Genomic DNA, 18,195 nt, shown 5'->3' with positions numbered 1-18,195 from the left:
CTGGCAGCTGCTGTGAGCCGCTCCAGCCGGTGGCGGTGGTGGCTCCATCCTGCAGGGCCGTGTGCCCCCACCCCTTTGTGCTATGGCCTCACTTTAGTGTGCTGTCTTTTTGCTCCAGGAATCAATGTCTTTGTAAATAGCACCCCGTAGGTGGTCAGCCCACTCCGCAGTTCACTGGTCTGCCCTTGCTGGCACCTCAACTCTCGCTGAGGCCTGCTGGGCCATCTCTATGCAGATGGTCTGCAGGGCTCGCTTTGATTCCCAGCTTCCCAGAGACAGCAGTGCTGGTGTTGCCAGCAGTGCAATTGGCAGGAGGAGATAACCAGAGGGGGGATTTAATTCAGCCCAAGGGTTCTTACAGGCTGCCCTTAGGCTTACGGGGCAAGTCTCCAACTTTTCCAATGCATGAAGCTGCTTTCTCAGGCGGGATGGCAGCTGGCTCAGCTGGCCAGGGACCAGCACATGTGGGGCCGGTGCCGATCATCCTTGCACAAGGTCAGCCAGCCTGTGCTTGCTCTCGGGTTTGAGGGAAACTCCAACAGGGATGACCACCGTTTTAACCTGTTTGTCTGCCCTCGAGCCCTGGACATCTGCAGGCAAAGTCAAAGTTATATCTTCTGGTTTTATCACCACAAAAAGGCATAGACCAGAAATTGTGGCAGCGGGTTGGAAGTCGGGGAGGCTAATTTGGGAAACCGTCTGGAGGCCAAGCAATTCAAAAGAGGAGGAGTCCCGGGCGTGGGACAGAATGGGCCCTGTATAGGAAATCCACTAACCCCAGGCAAGCCCAGGCATGGCCTCTGCCTGGCTTATGTCTCTTTGGCCTGCCTTCCAGCAGATCTCAGCCCCTTCCAGCCCCTGTCTTCTCAGCCTCAGCCCAAGTGCAGGCCTGGGGAAGCTAGGAGCTCAGCTGTTCTCATCCCTGGTTCCTTGGCCATGGTGAAACAATGGGGCCGATCTGACTGCTCATCGACTGTGAATAGCCTCTCCAGCAGGAAGCAATAGCAGGGTAATGGAGGTGAAGTGTGGGCCCACTTTGGTTTGACCCTCGCACATGGTCTCCATCTGGCCAGAGCCTTTGCTCCTTCCTTGACTCAGGCCAATAAGCTCCCGCCCCACCCCTCAATGGCAGGTGGAAGGATGGCCTGAGAGAAGGACAGGTGGGCCATAAAGACACCTCCACCAGATCCCAGCCGCGGGCCCCAGCCAACCCATGGGAGGCGGGCATGGCACGGGCGGGCACTGCACATGGTTTTTCCAAGCACAAGGGCAATTCTAGGAGAAGGAATCTGAGCAGGATCAGTCTGGACTGGGGGTGATTCTCCAGAAACTCCATTCCTCGGGGCTGTGACCACCAAGCCAGGTGATCAGGCCAGTGATGGGCCCCTTGTGGGGTAGGGGACCCAGACCTGGCAAAGACTCCTCTGGGCCCAGGGAGGTGAGTCAGAGCTGGCAAAGGCCTCTGGCTCCAGGAACCTCCTGCTGAGGAGAGACCTGGTGCTGCTGGGAATTCTGGGTCTGACCTCCTGCAAAATAAGGTCTGACTGTTCACAAGGTGAGGCTGTGCCTTCTGGTGCCAGGATCGGCACATGGATCCAGGCAGTACTCACAGACAGCACCATATAGCAGAACCATGAGGGTGCGCCCAGCATGGACCCCTTTCTTCAACTCCAACCGGGTAATTCTTGTGGCACTCCTCACCTCCTCCAGGCAAGCATCTGAGCCTGACCACAGCTTCCCTCTCACACAGCTTCCTTCTTCGTGAGAAACCACCGCAGTGCTCTGTAGCCACAGCCTGGACCGACATAGACCTACAGCTGCAGTTCTCCACGCCCCAGCCCTCAAGCCCCCTCCTTTCTCCTGGCAGCAGGCCCAGCTGACCACCTCCTGCTGCAGCTCTACTCTGGACGCCTGCAGGTCAGTGACGCCCCTGGGATCCGGGCGATTCAGGTGGGATTCTTCTCAGCTTTGAGAGTGAACCCCAGCTGGCTGTGTGACTCCTTGTGTGTCACTTTTATCTTAGGGTCTCTGCTCTCCACTGTGGGATGGGCAGCAGCAGCCTAGAAATGGCAAATCCTTCACATGAACTGGGTTTCGCCCACTGGCTCCCCTCCTGCCCCTGACGCTTTCTCCCACCACAAGCCCTTGCTGGGCTTTTGTGCTTCTGACCGCACTGAACTGCCAGTTCCGCCATCTTGCTGTGTCGCTGATGCCAGGCCTTTGGTCACCACATCTCCTTCTGCCAGGTGCTGCCTCACCCATTCCCTGCACATGCCTAACTCCAGCCTCCCAAAGTCTCAGTGTGACATCCCTCCTCCTGGGCAAGGAGGCTCCCTCCTGGGTCCCCATGACCCCTGTGCAACTCCCTTGGCACTGCACTCACCTCTGCAGCAACACTGCCTCGTCCACCTATTGTGCACAGCACCCTCAGTACTGCCCCAGCTTCCCATTTTTCCATTTCATCCTTTTCAAGACACCACAAGCTTTGTTAGTGAGGAGTCTTGTGGCTCTTTTCTGGTCTTCTTTTCCCAAACCATGAAGAGTTAAGAACCCAGGGTCTATTCCAAATTTGTGCCAGGCTGGGTGCAGGGCTCATGCCTATAATCCCACCACAGTTCGGAGGCTAAGGGTGGGAAGATCATTTCTGAGCCTGGGAGTTCAAGGCTGGCCTGAGCCACAATGAAACTCCCCCTATCTCTATTTTTTTTTTTTTTTTTTTGAGACAGACCTCGGGCTTGTCACCTTAGGAAGCAGTAGTGCAGTGGCGCGATCTCCACTCACTGCAAGCTCCACCCCCCAGGTTCACGCCATTCTCCTGCCTCAGCCTCCTGTGTAGCTGGAACTACAGGCACCCGCCACTGCGCCTGGCTAATTTTTTTTGTATTTTTAGTAGAGACGGGGTTTCACCGTGTTAGCCAGGATGGTCTCGATCTCCTGACCTCGTGATCCACCCGTCTCAGCCTCCCAAAATGCTGGGGTTACAGGCGTGAGCCACTGCACCCGGCCCCATCTCTATTTTTAAAAGAAAAAAAAGGCTGGGCACGGTGGCTCACACCTGTCATCCCAGCACTTTGGGAGGTCAAGGCGGGTGGATCACCTGAGGTCAGGAGTTCAAGACCAGCCTGGCCAACATGGTAAAACCCTGTCTCTACTAAAAATACAAAAAAGGCTGGGCGTGCTGGCTCATGCCTGTAATCCCAGCACTTTGGGAGGCCGAGGCAGGCGGATCATGAGGTCAGGAGATCGGGACCATCCTGGCTAACACAGTGAAACCCCGTCTCTACTAAAAATACAAAAAATTAGCCGGGCGTGGTGGCGGCGCCTATAGTCCCAGCTACTCGGGAGGCTGAGGCAGGAGAATGGTGGGAACCCGGGAGGTGGAGCTTGCAGTGAGCCGAGATCGCGCCACTGCACTCCAGCCTGGGGACAGAGCGAGACTCCGTCTCAAAAAAATAATAATAATAAATAAAAATAAAAGATAAAAATACAAAAAAATTAGCCAGGCATGGTGGCACATGCCTGTAATCCCAGCTACTTGGGAGGTTGAGGCAGGAGAATCACTTGAACCCAGGAGGAGGAGGTTGCAGTGAGCTGAGACTGTGCCATTGCACTTCAGCCTGGGCAACAAGAACCAAACTCCATCTCAAAAAAAAAAAAAAGAAAAGAAAAAAAAAATTGGGGGCAGCCATCTCCTTCCACACCCCCTGGGGAGAGGACTAGGGCTTGATCAGTTTGCTGCTTTCATTGCTTCTCATTGCCACAGGGTGTCACTGTTAAACACTGGTGTGGTGCAGGCTGGTGCTGATGACTGTCCAGTTCTGCAAGTACAATGATGCCACACCCCTACAGAGATGCTCCATACCAGGACTCCAAAATTATAGTTCTTAGTGCCCTGATTCTGCAGTTCCCATACTCTGCCACCTCCCATTCTACCATCTGGGAGCACTGTACCAGAGCCATTTCTGCTGTCAATGTCATGGAGACAGAACTATATGCATGTCTCCCCAAGATCTCCTTCCACCCCAGGTCAGGGAGCTTTTTCTCAGAATATATAGTATTTAAATTTCAATTTAAAAATTAGCCTGTCTCTGAACAGTGAGCCTGGCTGCCTTCAATGACCCCAAGAAACTTTGCCCTGTTGAGGGGGACTGATCGAGGGATTCCCAGTTACCCATTATTCCAGAGTTGAAATCCAGATTCCAAGACAATATTTCTGGCACCTCTCACTCAAGGAAAGAGGGGAAACATTTTTAAATACAGGTTGGATTTCTAAGACAGCATCTTGCTGTATGTCAGTTCCTTGTGGGCGAGGACCACACCTGATTCACATCAGGGTCCCCAGAGCCCATCCAGGCCTGGCCCAGAGTTCTTTTTGGTGAGTGTTTGGAGGATGAGTAAAGAGATGGCAGGACGGCAAGAGGAGTGGCACTAGAGGTCCTTGTCCTAGGTTTTCCACTCTGGGGCCCCAAGTGTGGGGAACCCACCACACTTTTTTTTTTGTTTGTTTTTGTTTTTGTTTTTTTGAGACAGAGTTTCGCTCTTGCTGCCCAGGCTGGAGTGCAATGGCATGATCTCAGTTCACTGCCCTCTGCCTCCCGAGTTCAAGCAATTCTCCTGCCACAGCCTCCAAAGTAGCTAGGATTACAGGCATGCGCCACCATGCCTGGCTAATTTTGTATTTTTAGTAGCGACAAGGTTTCTCCATGTTGGCCAGGCTGGTCTTGAACTCCCAACCTCAGGTGATTTGCCCACCTTGGCCTCCCAAAGTGCTAGGATTATAGGCGTGAGCCACCACGCCACCACTGCAACCACGCCTGGCTCTATGCTTTTATAAGGGAAATGATGGATTCAAAGTGCTGTCCCCCATCTTCCATTCCCCATCTCTCTTCAGGTCAGACTTGTTCTAGGCCAGGAGGAGTTGAGGCTGCAGACCCCAGCAGAGACGCTGCTGAGTGACTCCGTTCCCCACACTACGGTGCTGACTGTCGTAGAGGGCTGGGCCACATTGTCAGTCGATGGGTTTCTGAACACCTCCTCTGCAGTCCCAGGAGCCCCCCTCGAGGTCCCCTATGGGCTCTTTGTTGGGGGCACTGGGAGCCTTGGCCTGCCCTACCTGAGGGGAACCAGCCGACCCCTGAGGGGTTGCCTCCATGCAGCCACCCTCAATGGCCGCAGTCTCCTCCGGCCTCTGACCCCTGACGTGCATGAGGGCTGTGCTGAAGAGTTTTCTGCTGGTGATGATGTGGCCCTGGGCTTCTCTGGGCCCCACTCTCTGGCTGCCTTCCCTGCCTGGGGCACTCAGGATGAAGGAACCCTAGAGTTTACACTCACCACACAGAGCCGGCAGGCACCCTTGGCCTTCCAGGCAGGGGGCCGGCGTGGGGACTTTATCTATGTGGACATATTTGAGGGCCACCTGCGGGCCGTGGTCGAGAAGGGCCAGGGTACGGTATTGCTCCACAACAGTGTGCCTGTGGCCGACGGGCAGCCCCATGAGGTCAGTGTCCATATCAATGCTCACCAGCTGGAAGTCTCTGTGGACCAGTACCCCACGCGTACTTCGAACCGAGGAGTCCTCAGCTACCTGGAGCCACGGGGCAGTCTCCTTCTCGGGGGGCTGGATGCAGAGGCCTCTCGTCACCTCCAGGAACACCGCCTGGGCCTGACACCAGAGGCCACCAATGCCTCCCTGCTGGGCTGCATGGAAGACCTCAGTGTCAATGGCCAGAGGCGGGGGCTGCGGGAAGCCTTGCTGACACGCAACATGGTGGCTGGCTGCAGGCTGGAGGAGGAGGAGTATGAGGACGATGCCTATGGCCATTATGAAGCTTTCTCCACCCTGGCCCCCGAGGCTTGGCCTGCCATGGAGCTGCCTGAGCCATGCGTGCCTGAACCAGGTCTACCTCCTGTCTTTGCCAACTTCACCCAGCTGCTGACTATCAGCCCACTGGTGGTGGCCGAGGGGGGCACAGCCTGGCTTGAGTGGCGGCACGTGCAGCCCACGCTGGACCTGATGGAGGCTGAACTACGCAAATCCCAGGTGCTGTTCAGTGTGACCCAAGGGCACGCTTCATGGCGAAGCCTGCTGGACATCCCAGGAGCCTGCATCTAAAACAACCACACTCCTGGATTCTGGTGAACTGCAAGGCTCCGCTTCATCCACGCATGGTTTGAGGGATTACTCCCACCAGCTGGTGCTGGAGGTGTCAGTGACCGCCCCTCGGGGTTTTATGCCTCATGCGCTCGCGGAGGGGGCCACAACTTACCTCCTGCCCATCCAGGTCAACCCTGTCAATGACCCACCCCGCATCATCTTCCCACATGGCAGCCTCATGGTGATCCTGGAACACACACAGAAGCTGCTGGGGCCCGAGGTTTTCCAGGCCTATGACCCAGACTCTGCCTGTGAGGGCCTCACCTTCCAGTTCCTTGGCACCCCCTCTGGCCTCCCCGTGCAGCGCCGAGACCAGCCTGGGGAGCCGGCAACCGAGTTCTCCTGCCAGGAGTTGGAGGCCGGCAGCCTAGTCTATGTCCACCGCGGTGGCCCCGCACAGGACTTGACATTCCGGGTCAGCGATGGACTGCAGGCCAGCCCCCCGGCCACGCTGAAGGTGGTGGCCGTCCGGCCGGCCATACAGATCCACCGCAGCACAGGGCTGCACCTGGCCCAAGGCTCTGCCATGCCCATCTTGCCCAACCTGTCGGGTGGAGACCAATGCCGCGGGGGCAGATGTGAGCGCAAGGTCTGGCCACCGAGCCCTGCAGTTCGGGGAGCTACAGAAGCAGGGGGCAGGTGGGGTGGAGGGTGCTGAGTGGTGGGCCACACAGGCGTTCCACCAGCGGGATGTGGAGCAGGGCCGCGTGAGGTACCTGAGCACTGACCCACAGCACCGCACTCCAGGGACACCGGTGGAGAACTCCAGCCCTGAGGCAGGCAGGCCAGGAGATCCTGAGCAATCTGTCCTCCCAGTGACCATCCAGAGAGCCATCAGGATGCTGGCGGCTGAGCCACTGCACACTCAGAACACCCAGCAGGAGACCCTCACCACAGCCCACCTGGAGGCCACCCTGGAGGAGGCAGGCCCAATCCCCCCAACCTTCCACTATGAGGTGGTTCAGGCTCCCAGGAAAGGCAACCTTCAACTACAGGGCACAAGGCTGTCAGACGGTCAGGGCTTCACCCAGGATGACATACAGGCTGGCCGGGTGACCTATGGGGCCACGCAGACGCCTCGAGGCGCCCAGGACACCTTCCGTTTCCGTGTCACAGCTCCGCATATTTCTCCCCGCTCTATACCTTCCCCATCCACATTGGTGGTGACCCAGACGCCCGCCCCTCACCAATGTCCTCCCCTGTGGTGCCTGAGGGTGGTGAGGGTGTCCTCTCTGCTGACCACCTCTTTGTCAAGAGTCTCAATAGTGCCAGCTACCTCTATGAGGTCATGGAGCGGCCCCGCCATGGGAGGTTGGCTTGGCGGGACACAGGGATACACTACATGGTGACATCCTTCACCAATGAAGACCTGTTGCATGGCCGACTGGTCTACCAGCATGATGACTCCGCATCATTGCAGGAAGATGATATCCCATTTGTTGCTACCCGCCAGGGTGAGAGCAGTGGTGACATGGCTCGGGAGAGGTACGGGACCTTCCGGCATTAACTGGAATGACATCAATTGCCGGATTTAGATTTGATTTTACTGACATCGGCATATGGCCTGGCACCGGCGACACTGACAGGACCATCGATGCAGGCCAACGCTCCGCACTTGCGGCCCCTCGCTGGCGCTGGGTGCACCATCGCATACAGCTGTGTTCCACCGGACACCAAATCCCGGACATCCGCAGGGCGAGGCCCACTACCACGCCAGCCGCCTCGTACAGGTACCCGGGCCGGTCAGCCGTGCCACAGCCTTCTCTGCAGCAGCATTCCGCCGGGATGGGGCCGTTTCATAGCCACAATGGCAGCTCTCAGCCCCATACACCCTCTGGCCTTCTGTAGTGCTGTGGGCCAGTGCACACAGATGCCACCCTACAAGTGACTCAAGGTTCTAGAGGTAAACGCCTGGGGCCCCACTGGAAGCTGGTCCGCACGCCAGCCATCTACGCCTTCCAGGGAGAGGCAGCTGAGATCAGAAGGGACCAGCTGGAGGTGAGGAGCTGGAGGTGATGAGCAGGGGTGTGGGCCAGGTAGAGGGCCTCCCGCCCAGCCTCCACAGTCGAGTGTCACAAGTAATAATGGCCACCAAATGTGGCTGTGGTGTCCCAGTGGCTACATGTGTGTGTGTGCACGCGGCCCTCGGATGTGTTTCTGTATATGCTGTGTTTCTAAATTTCTGGGGAGCTTGCTGTACACCCATCCTCCTGGAAGTTGTGTGTGCCTCCAGAGGTCGTGTCCTCTCATGTCCATGGTGTGGCTGAGCATGCAGATTCCTGGGCCCCACCCAGCCCTACAGAATCTCTGAAGTGGAGCCCGAGATTCTGCATTGCAGTCAGTTCCCTGGGAGGGCATCACGGGCCCTGAGCTTTGGGGATTGCTGACTGTGGAGACAGGCGGCTGCTGCTCAGACCCCTGTGTCCCCCCCTACACTGCTCATTTCGGAGACCTTTCTGGTCTGCATGTCTGGAGCTTGGGGCCCATGGCAAACCAGCAGATGTGGCATCAGGAAGGCCTCGAGGAAGGAGGCAGCGTTTGGGCCAGGCTCTAAGAGCACAGGCCATCAGGAGCAGAGAATGGGGAGTGGTATTCCAGGCAGCAGGAACATTCGGGCAAAGGCATAGAACGGGAATGTGAGTTTGGGCGTGGTTTAGCCTCTCATGGCTGGCCCGTCAGGTGAGGGAGCCCATGTGGCCTTTGGGGCTTGAGCTCCATAGGGCCTGGGCTGAAGGCGGCTGTGCCTCCAGGAAGGGTGGGGTGAGGCGCCCTCTGATGGTCCTGGATGGTAATAGCAGGGGTTGGGGAGGACGCTGCCTGCAAACCAGCCACAGGCCTGAACAGATCCTGAGCAGGGGGGCCTGTGTGTGTGTGTGTGTGTGCACACGTGCATATGTACATGTGTGACTGTGTCAGCGTATGATGAACTCATGTGTCTGTGTCACTGAGTCTGGGGATATGTGATTATGCACCTCCCTGGGGGAGTGCATCTCAAGCTGTGTGACTGACCCCCTGTAACCGTGTGTGGGGTGGGTATTAACATGTGACCAGCAGCCGGGGCAAACCAGTGAAACTCCATCTCTACACAAAAAATTTAAAAATTAGCCGGGCATGGTGGCACGTGCCTGTGGTCACAGCTACTTGGGAGGCTGAGGTGGGAGGATCCCTTGAGCCTGGGAGGTTGAGGCTGCAGAGAGCCGTGATTGCACCACTGCACTCCATCCAGCCTGGGTGACAGAGTGAGACTGTCAAAAAACAAAAAATGTGACCAGCTGCATGTCTAGCTGCTGTGTGTGTGAACCCACATGTGTGTTTGTCTGTCTAAATGAGCAGTGGTATCTGGAGGAATAAGTGAGGCAAGATCAAGCCTGTTCTGGCTGCTTAGGGCCACGGTGGACCCCTGTGAGACCCCCTCTGTGGCCCCCTGTGAGTCCTCATGACCTCTGTTAACCAGGCAGCCCAGGAGGCAGTGCCGCCGGCAGACATCGTATTCTCAGTGAAGAGTCCACCGAGTGCTGGCTACCTGGTGATGGTGTCTCGTGGCATCTTGGCAGATGAGCCACCCAGCCTAGACCCCGTGCAGAGCTTCTCCCAGGAGGCAGTGGACGCGGGCAGAGTCCTGTACCTGCACTCCCGCCCTGAGGCCTGGAGCGATGCCTTCTCACTGGATGTGGCCTCGGGCCTGGGTGGTCCCCTCGAGGGTGTCCGCGTGGAGCTGGAGGTGCTGCCCGCTGCCATCCCACTGGATGCGCAAAACTTCAGCGTCCCTGAGGGTGGCAGCCTCACCCTGGCCCCTCCACTGCTCCGTGTCACCGGGCCCTACTTCCCCACTCTCCCGGGCCTCGGTCTGCAGGTGCTGGAGCCACCCCGGCATGGGGCCCTGCAGAAAGAGGACGGACCTCAAGCCAGGACCCTCAGCGCCTTCTCCTGGAGAGAGGTATGGCTGTGAGAGAGGCCCAGGGGCTGCAGCCCAGCTCTGGGGGCAGAATGGAGGGAGCCCCAGGTACTCCCAGTCTGGGGGTTATACACAGAGAGGAGATGGAGAGTCGCATTTCAGAAGCACCTGTGCTTTAAATACCATATCTCTTTTCTTCCTCACAACTTCTTGGAGCCAGAACTTATGGTCCCCATTTTCCACCAATGGAAAATGAAGCCCTAAAAGAGTCAGCCTCCTCCTGCACCCAAAGGCAGGACATGAAGGGTGCTGCTGGGGCCTGACTAGCCCTGGGCCTGCCCGTAGGTGGAAGAGCAGCTGATCCGCTACGTGCACGACGGGAGCGAGACACTGACAGACAGTTTTGTCCTGATGGCTAACGCCTCCGAGATGGACCGCCAGAGCCATCCTGTGGCCTTCACTGTCACCATCCTGCCTGTCAATGACCAACCCCCCGTCCTCACTACAAACACAGGCCTGCAGGTGAGAGTATTCCTGGCACCATCCCCCATGTCTGCTTCGAGAAAGAGGCCAGCGTCCCCTACTTCCCAGCACAGAGCTCCCCCTGTCTGAGCCTCAGTTTCCTCCTCTGCAAAATGGGGACGCTGCCGCATGCCTCACGGGGTTGTTGGAAGGAGAGTTGTGAGATTATGCTGAAACAGAACACAGGTGGGAGGTTTTGTTATTGGACGCTTGCAAGTAAGGTAGGCAGACTTCTGAGCGGCCACGGGTGGCTCTGCTGTTCCTTCTCCTGTGGCTCAGGACCAGAACTCCCGACAGAATCACTAACAAGCCCTTAAGGGCAGGCATCAGGGCGGAAGCTCTTGTTTCCCACCTTCACCCAGCAAGTGAAGGCTACAGCTTGGGTCCCCAAACTCCAGCACAAGGCTGTTCCACACCCAGCTGGACAGTGCAGGGGAGGCCCTGGAGAACTTCACTCAGGCAGAGGTAAGGGCCCCACTCTGCAGGTGGAAGTTGAGGCCCAGACATGGGATGGAACTTCTCCATGGTTGCAAAAGTAGTTCTGGTAGAACAGAAAGGGCATAGCTTTACTAAGCCCACATGGCAGGGCTTTGAATGCCGGCTTCTGGGGTGCGTCCTCCTGGGTCAGCAGGAGCCACTGAAGGTTCCACAAGAGGACTGACTTGGGCTGTCTCTGACATGGGGCACCTGGGGCAGGGGTTGTGGGGGAGGCCTTGGTGGTCTAGGATGTGCCCATAGGGGGCAGCGTGGTGGTGCAGAGGCCGCAGAAGAGTGGGACACAGTGCTCTGGAACCACAGCCTGGGACAGCTGTGTGGCAATGTGGCCACCAGGTGGTGCCATCTACCTGTGTTTGCTCCAGAAGCCCAGTGCTAGGGTCCGGCCCTGCAACATTATGGCCCCTCCTGCCAGGGCTGGGCCTGGTGGCCTTTATGGCAGGGAGCCCAGGAATGCCAGAAGGCTCTTAAGGGGCATGTGAGTCCCACTGCAGCTCTGCCTCCGTGCACTGACCCAGCAAGACTGGTACTAGGACCTCAGGAACAGGCGCCTGCTCTGCTTTGCAAGTGGGGGCTCAGGGTCCCCTTCACCCAACATGAGGAGGGGTCTGTAATCCTGGAAGCACCTGGGCCCATCGCAGCTTCGGGATTCTGTGCTGCAGAACATGCCAACCATCAGTCCTCCACTCTCCACCACCCACCCTCTCTCTCCCTCACGTGGGAGGGAGGGCCCGTTTCTAAAATCACCATTCCCACCTGTGCCCGGCCCTGGCCAGGCACACACGGAGGCTCTGAAAGGAGACCCCTGCCCCACCAGTGAGACAGATTAAGGAGCACTGTTGGTCGGCGTTGGGGGTTTCTGGGGCTGAGAACTTGGTGAGGGTAAGAACAGGGGCCTTCCTGGGTAGGGGACACAAGCTGGCCTTGAGGGACACGCAGGACTAGGGCAGATGGAGAGCAAGGAGGCTGGGCCTGGAGGGTGACCTTCCCTGGGGCCTTCCCTGGGGTGACAGGGAAGGTGAATGTGGGGAGGGCCCTTTGTGCAGGGGAGCCAGAGCAGTGCCAGCCTCGATGCCACCTGAGGGCCTGAGCCGCAGCAGAGTTGGAACCCTGGTGGCAGCCCAGAGCCGGGGAGGAAGGGGTGGGTGAGCAGGGCAAGGCAGAACCTTCACAGGCCTGTGTCCCCAGATGTGGGAGGAGGCCACTGCGCCCATCCCTGTGGAGGCCCTGAGGAGCATGGACAGTTACTCTGGGCCCCCGAGCATCTGGTTTACACCATTGAGCAGCCCAGCAAAGGGCGGGTAGTGTTGTGGGCAGCGCCGGGCACCAAGGTGCACAGCTTCACGCAGGCCCAGCTGGACGGCAGGCTCGTGCTGTTCTCACACAGAGGTGGGTGCTGAGGGCTGGGCCCTGGGTTCCTGCTGCTTGCAGGGGTGCCCTGAGATGAGGAGCCAGCTCAGGCCAGCCGGACCCAATGACTGTCCTCAGGAGCCCTGGATGGAGGCATCCACTTCAGCTTCTCTGACGACAAACACACTTTCTCTGGACACTTCTTCCGAGTGATGGCCCAGAAGCAAGTGCTCCTCTCGCTAGAGGGCAGCTGGACACTGACTGTCTGCCCAGGTGGGTGTGCTGATTGTGGGCATTCCGGGGTGTGCCAGGAGCTGGGGCAGAGCTGAGGGTGGTGTGCCAGGGTCATGCTGCCTCTCTGCAGACACAGGCCTGGGCCTGGATCTCAAAGGGTGATGGCCCCTTTTGCATCTGGAAGGGTCCGTCCAGCCACTCAGCAGCCAGAGCCTCAGAGCCAGCACCAGCGCAGGCACCGACCCCCAGCTCCTGCTCTACAGTGTGGTCCTGGGCCCCCAGCTAGGCCAGCTGTTCCATGCCTAGCAGGACAGCACAGGGGAGGCCCTGGTGAACTTCATTCAGGCAGAGGTAAGGTCCCCACTCTGCAGCCACCACTCAGACACCCCCAGCCTCAAATAGCCACTGTGCCATGGACATCACGTGGACATGGATGCAGGCTCCAGCATCACTAGCAGCAGATGCTCCTGATCCTGCCATGGTCCAGGCCCAGGCTCCTCCAGGAGCCACCAGGCTGGCAGGGCAAGTTCATGTTCCCAGAAGGAGGGAGAAGGATGCAGAAAGTCAGGGATACAGGGCCCTAGAGCAGGGCTGGGGTTTTGGAGTGTGTCTTCCAGAAGGAAGCTACAGCCAGACCCAAGGATCCCGAGAGGGGGCACCATGTGGGGGCACTAGTGGCACCCCAGTAGCTTGGTCCAGAGGGGCAGTGCTTGGTTGAGAGGGATGGAGTTGGAGGTGAAGCAGCTGCTGGGTCTGTGGGCAGAGGCGTGAGCCTGGGGCTCGGGTCAGGTGCCAGCCAGAGACAGTGGATCCTAGGGGCAGATGAGCTGATGAAAGGCAGCTGAGTCGGCCAAGAGGGTGAAGCCACGGTTCATCCATCTTGGTGGCTTCAGAGACCACCAGGAAGAACTAGAGCTCTCAGCCATGGGTAGCAGCAGACTATCTGTGATAACTGTGCCATGGGGGCCAGCCCAGTCATCGCTTAAACGAACACCTCTTCCCGAAGGCAGAACAGGAGTTGTTCCATAGCAGGGCAGAGTGACGCAGACTCTTCTGTGGGCCGTCCTGGGCAGGTGGTGCACCTGATGCTCCCGCCAGGAGGCTGCATGGGCATCTGAACCCAGCACATGATTACAGTGAGTTCTGGGTAGGGAGCGGTCTTGTGGGCCGCAGAGCTGACTCTGTCACTCAGGAGCCATGGCACGCGGTACTGCCCCAAGTACCTCCAGAGGGGTCCCCCTGCCAGCCCTCAAAAATGGCACAGCCCACCCCTAGCCCCCTTTCCAAGCTCCCTTGCTTGGGCAGGGACCTCCTGAGCCTGGCACTCTCCCTCCTGAGAGGCGCAGATGGTATTCAGCAAGTGCAAAGCCGAGGTTTCTTGGGCCTCTCACATCAACACCTCCCAGGCCAGGTTCTGTATTTCCCTGGAGCCCCAATCCTGCTATGGCCCCCTCCCCACAATGAGATATTCATCAGGCTGGTGTCTACAGCTGCTGTGTACCCTCGGTTGCTGGGAGCTTTTGTCAAGAATGCACAGGAATGGGGAGGGCACAGGAGCCGGCCATCAGCAACCCTCGCGCATTCTATAGTCCCACGTTACTCAGAGCTTCCCCATGCCCCAGCAATATGAAGGACTAGACTGAATGGGCACCAGGGTACCCGGCTGGCAGTGCCACAAAGGCAAGTGGGGAAGAGGCTATATGGGCTATCTGGCCCACTCAGGGAGGAGGGCAGGACTGGGGATTGTCTTGACAGCAGCCCTGTCCCACAACACTGAACTGGGCAGGGAAGGGGTCAGATGTTCCCCTGACATGGGACTGGATTCCAGAGCATCGGACCTGGCTGCCAGAACCGGCCCTCTCCTTCCAAGGCACTGGGACCATGGATGCTGGAGCCACGTGTGGCTGAGGGCTGGCAGAGCCTACCCCCAGGGAGCGCTGAGTCCTGGAGGTGGTCATTTTTGGGGAGGGGGCTATGGAGCTCATCCCACCTGCCCCCTTCTTTCCAGCACTTACATGGCGCTTCCCTCTATTTTCACTCTTGGCGGCTGCCCCACACATTGCATTCCTCCTCCTTCTCGCTGTCCTCCATCCTCCATTCCCTCCAACTCCTCTCCCAGCCCCCGGGGAGCCTACCTCAGGTCAGAGAGTCTGAACCCTGAGATACGCTGGGTGTGATGTGTGTGACACATCACATGAGTGTGAGAGTGTGAGAATGGCACCAAGCCTGGGCTAGGACAGAAGCAGCTGGGGAAGGAGGCTGGGGGCCATGAGCAATCTGATTTTTTATCCACCCCCTTACCACCCTACCCAGTCTAAACCAATGTGGTAGGGGTGGCTGCACGGGAAGGGATAGGAGTGTCTGAAGCCTACTTCACTCCCAAAGATTTCTAAGGAAAAGCATTCTGCATCCTCTGGCTTGGTCTTGTTGACCCATGGCCCTCTTTCAAGGACATTCACTCTGATTCCCAGTGTGCCCTGTTTACTGGCCACGTTCTCTAAGGAAAACAATAGCATCTGTTTTTGTTTCCAACTGGCTGGAGAGTGGGGCTGTGGGTCCAGCGCCCATAAACCAAAATCAGGCAGGGATTGGGGCTTGCCCTAGGATGTGGTAATGACCAACGGAGATGGGTAGAGGCAAGCAGCATGGTATTGGGCAAGACTGGGAGTCCAGAGATGCTGCTTCACCCTGGGGCTTCAGGCAAGTCCCTTTCCCTTCCAGAGCCTCAGCATCCTTTCTATCAAATGATTTCTTTCTGCCTTTCTCCCAGGGTGGCTGTGGGGATCAAGGGAGACAGTGGTCACAGGGATGCTGTGTTAACTGCAGATGCGGCTGTAGGAGCACTTTGCTAACTACCAACGTGAGTTCAGACTCTTCAGGGTATTTGGCACCCAGGTCTGTGGTGAGGTGTGACATATGGGATGTAAGGTTTGATGCCTGCTCCAACTCTAGTCTTACTAACGCAAGCAAAACACTTGGCAAGTCATGACCCTGCCTTGGGGAAAAGGGCAGTCTGGGAGAGCTTCTTCAAGGCAGCCTGGCTTCAATGCAGTCCGGGGCATGACTGAGATAGGCTTATGTGCCGAGGAATTGGAGGGTGTCTGGGTAAAGAGCTGCAGTGTGGGCAGAGGTTTAGTGTGGGACTCACTGAGGACAGCCACTGGCCAAAGCAGGGAACAGAGACAGAATGAGAAAGAGCTCTGTGGGGACGGCGGAGCATAGGGTGGAGAACTTCAAAGTCTGAAGAGTATGACTTGTTGGGGCTCAATGCTGTAGGCAGTAGGGAGCCATGGAAGGCTCTTAGGTAGAGAAATGGCAGCTGAACATTAGCGAGCAAGCACTGTCTCCATGAGCAGCGTGGATGGTCCTCTAAGCATGCCAGCATGAGTGTGCAGGGAGCTGGTGCAAATGCCTCTGTGTGTGGGTGAGCTTCTGTGTTGTGACTCTGCCCATGTGTGTGCTTCAGTGTGCCGAGTGGCTGCATGCCCCAGATCTGTGCTGCACGTGCCAGCCAGTGAGGGTGCTGGGCACTGGGAGGTGGCAGGGAAGGAGGCGTATGCGTGTTGTGGGCATGTGTGTTAGCGTGTGCATGCCGGCAGTGGGGCCTCATAGCATGTGTGTGCGCACCCCGGCATGTGCGTGTGTGTGTCCCCCAACCCCAGGCCTGCCCCACCCATGCATGTGAGCTGCCATGTTGATTTGATGCTGTCTTTCAGAATCACTATCAGTGGCCCCTGAGGAGCATCAGCCATGGTAGGTACATGCCTCGCCGCCTGCTGCATGAATGGTGTTCCCGCCCCACTGCACCAGCTCCACACGGGGGCACACCTGGGACCTCAGATCCAGGATCCCTGCCCCTCCTTTCTGGAGCTGCAGATTTGCTCTTTCCTCTTTCTGTCCTCATGCTGTGGCTCTCTCACCTCCCTTCCTTGTGAGCCATGGGACTCAGCACCACTGCCCATGGTCTCCATGGCTGAGCCTGGGGGTTCTTGGAACAGGCTCCATGCCCAAGCTGGCAGACATGGGTGCTCTCTGGAGCCATCAGAGAGGAAATAGAGCTCATGGTTTATGGTGTAGGGGCTGGGAGCTTGGAGGGCGTTGTGTGGGGCTGGACTCTGAGGAGGCCAGAGGTCTAGGAACGTCATCCTGGGCACGCCATACCGGTCGTGCAGTGTGAGTCATGCTGCCGGGGCAGGGTATCCAGCTCCCAGCCTGGGAGTGCTGAGAGCCGAATCCACTGCAGAGCAGCGGTGATAGTCAGGGTCCCACCTCCTCTATCTGTCGGCAATCCAGTGGTGATCTAGGATAAAACCTTAAGAGTCCCATACACATGGTCATCCCACAACACACCTCACAGGCCAGGCGGGGACACACAGCCCACTTCCCATCCTCCCGGGTACCATCATAGCTGCTAGCATGTGACCGAAGGCAGGGTCCCTGGCCCCCGCTGAAGCATTACCACAGGCCAGCGGGCTCACACAACTTGGCCTGTTGCTTCTAGGGGTCTCCTGTGCTATTCAGCCAAGGGGATTACAGTGCCTGCTGGCCCAGCTGACCTCCACCTAGTGAACCCACCTGCCTCTCCTGCCATGGACTCTCCCTCTTCTGCTTTTCCCAGCAGGAAGGGCCCAGCCTCACCTCCGAAACCTGTAGCATTCCCACCCGGCAACCAGCTGAGGCTCCCCTCTTAAGACTTACAAGTCTATGGCCAGTGGCATCCAGCTACCTGCCCTCCCTGCCTTCCCCAGGCTCCCTTCAGAGGACCCTGGTCTTTCTGACCACTCAGAGGGGCCTCTGGCACACACTCCAGCCATCCATCCCTTATAGCTTCACCATTTTGGTTCAAGCAGTGTTCCTTATCAGGCCAGGTGGCAGTTGGGTGGGGCTCCCCAAGCAAGAGGTGGCCCTGGCCAGTGGGTTGGAAGACAGGGTGACCAGAGAAGAGAGAAGCCTAAGGGGGCTGAGCATTGGTCTGAACTGTGGTGCACTGCCTGGGTGCCATGGGTGAGGCCAGCGTATGTGGGCTGGGGAGGGCTGCCTCAGCCCCCAGGCACTACCTGTGAAGCTCTGGCTCCTCCTTCCATCTTCCTCCCCTTTCCCTTCTGGCCCCTCTTTTCTAGGAACCTTTGCCACACCCGCACCTGTGCCCTCCCCTCCCCAGCCCTCTCACAGCTGCTGTGGCGCACCAGTGCTCTGAGCTTGCCTCACCAGCTCTCTGCTTGCTTTTATCTCTCCTGTTTTCTCTCTGCTTCTCTCTGACTGCCAGCTGATTGGGTCAGGCAAGTCCATCCCATCCTGAGAGCCCCAGGCCCCACTTTGACCTCTAAACAGATCCTCCTCTTCTCGGAGGCCTCCCTTTCCAAGCCTGCGGGGCAGGTGTCCTGTGACTTGACAGTAGCTCCCCAGCCCCAAAGCCAGCCCCCTTCATCTGTGGCTTAGTCTGTTGTAGTGCTGAGCTGACACATCCAGGTGTGACCGTTCCTGAAAACTTGTGCCCCCTCTGTGGTATGCCCTGCCCTGTTCTATAAATATCCATAAATACTCT

The 18,195-nt window shown here is 57.9% G+C and overlaps 1 protein-coding gene across 1 annotated transcript; it reads left to right on the top strand.

Moving 5' to 3' along the window:
• Positions 1 to 405: 405 nt before the first annotated feature.
• LOC116275904 (chondroitin sulfate proteoglycan 4-like) lies at positions 406 to 11,473 on the top strand. The gene is given in 14 exon segments (XM_031668983.1): positions 406 to 495; positions 1,435 to 1,555; positions 1,711 to 1,856; positions 1,858 to 1,917; positions 4,892 to 6,102; positions 6,104 to 6,704; positions 6,706 to 6,929; positions 6,931 to 6,962; positions 6,965 to 7,273; positions 7,276 to 7,639; positions 7,755 to 7,884; positions 8,003 to 8,152; positions 9,609 to 10,091; positions 10,395 to 11,473. Coding segments are annotated over 14 exon segments (4,188 nt in total). The 3' UTR covers positions 10,662 to 11,473.
• Positions 11,474 to 18,195: the final 6,722 nt, after the last annotated feature.

Source organism: Papio anubis, chromosome 7 (genome assembly GCF_008728515.1).
Source record: "Papio anubis isolate 15944 chromosome 7, Panubis1.0, whole genome shotgun sequence".
Classification (NCBI taxonomy): Eukaryota; Metazoa; Chordata; class Mammalia; order Primates; family Cercopithecidae; genus Papio; species Papio anubis.
The sequence above is the reverse complement of the archived record's forward strand: the minus strand, read 5'-3'. Positions and strand labels throughout refer to the sequence as shown.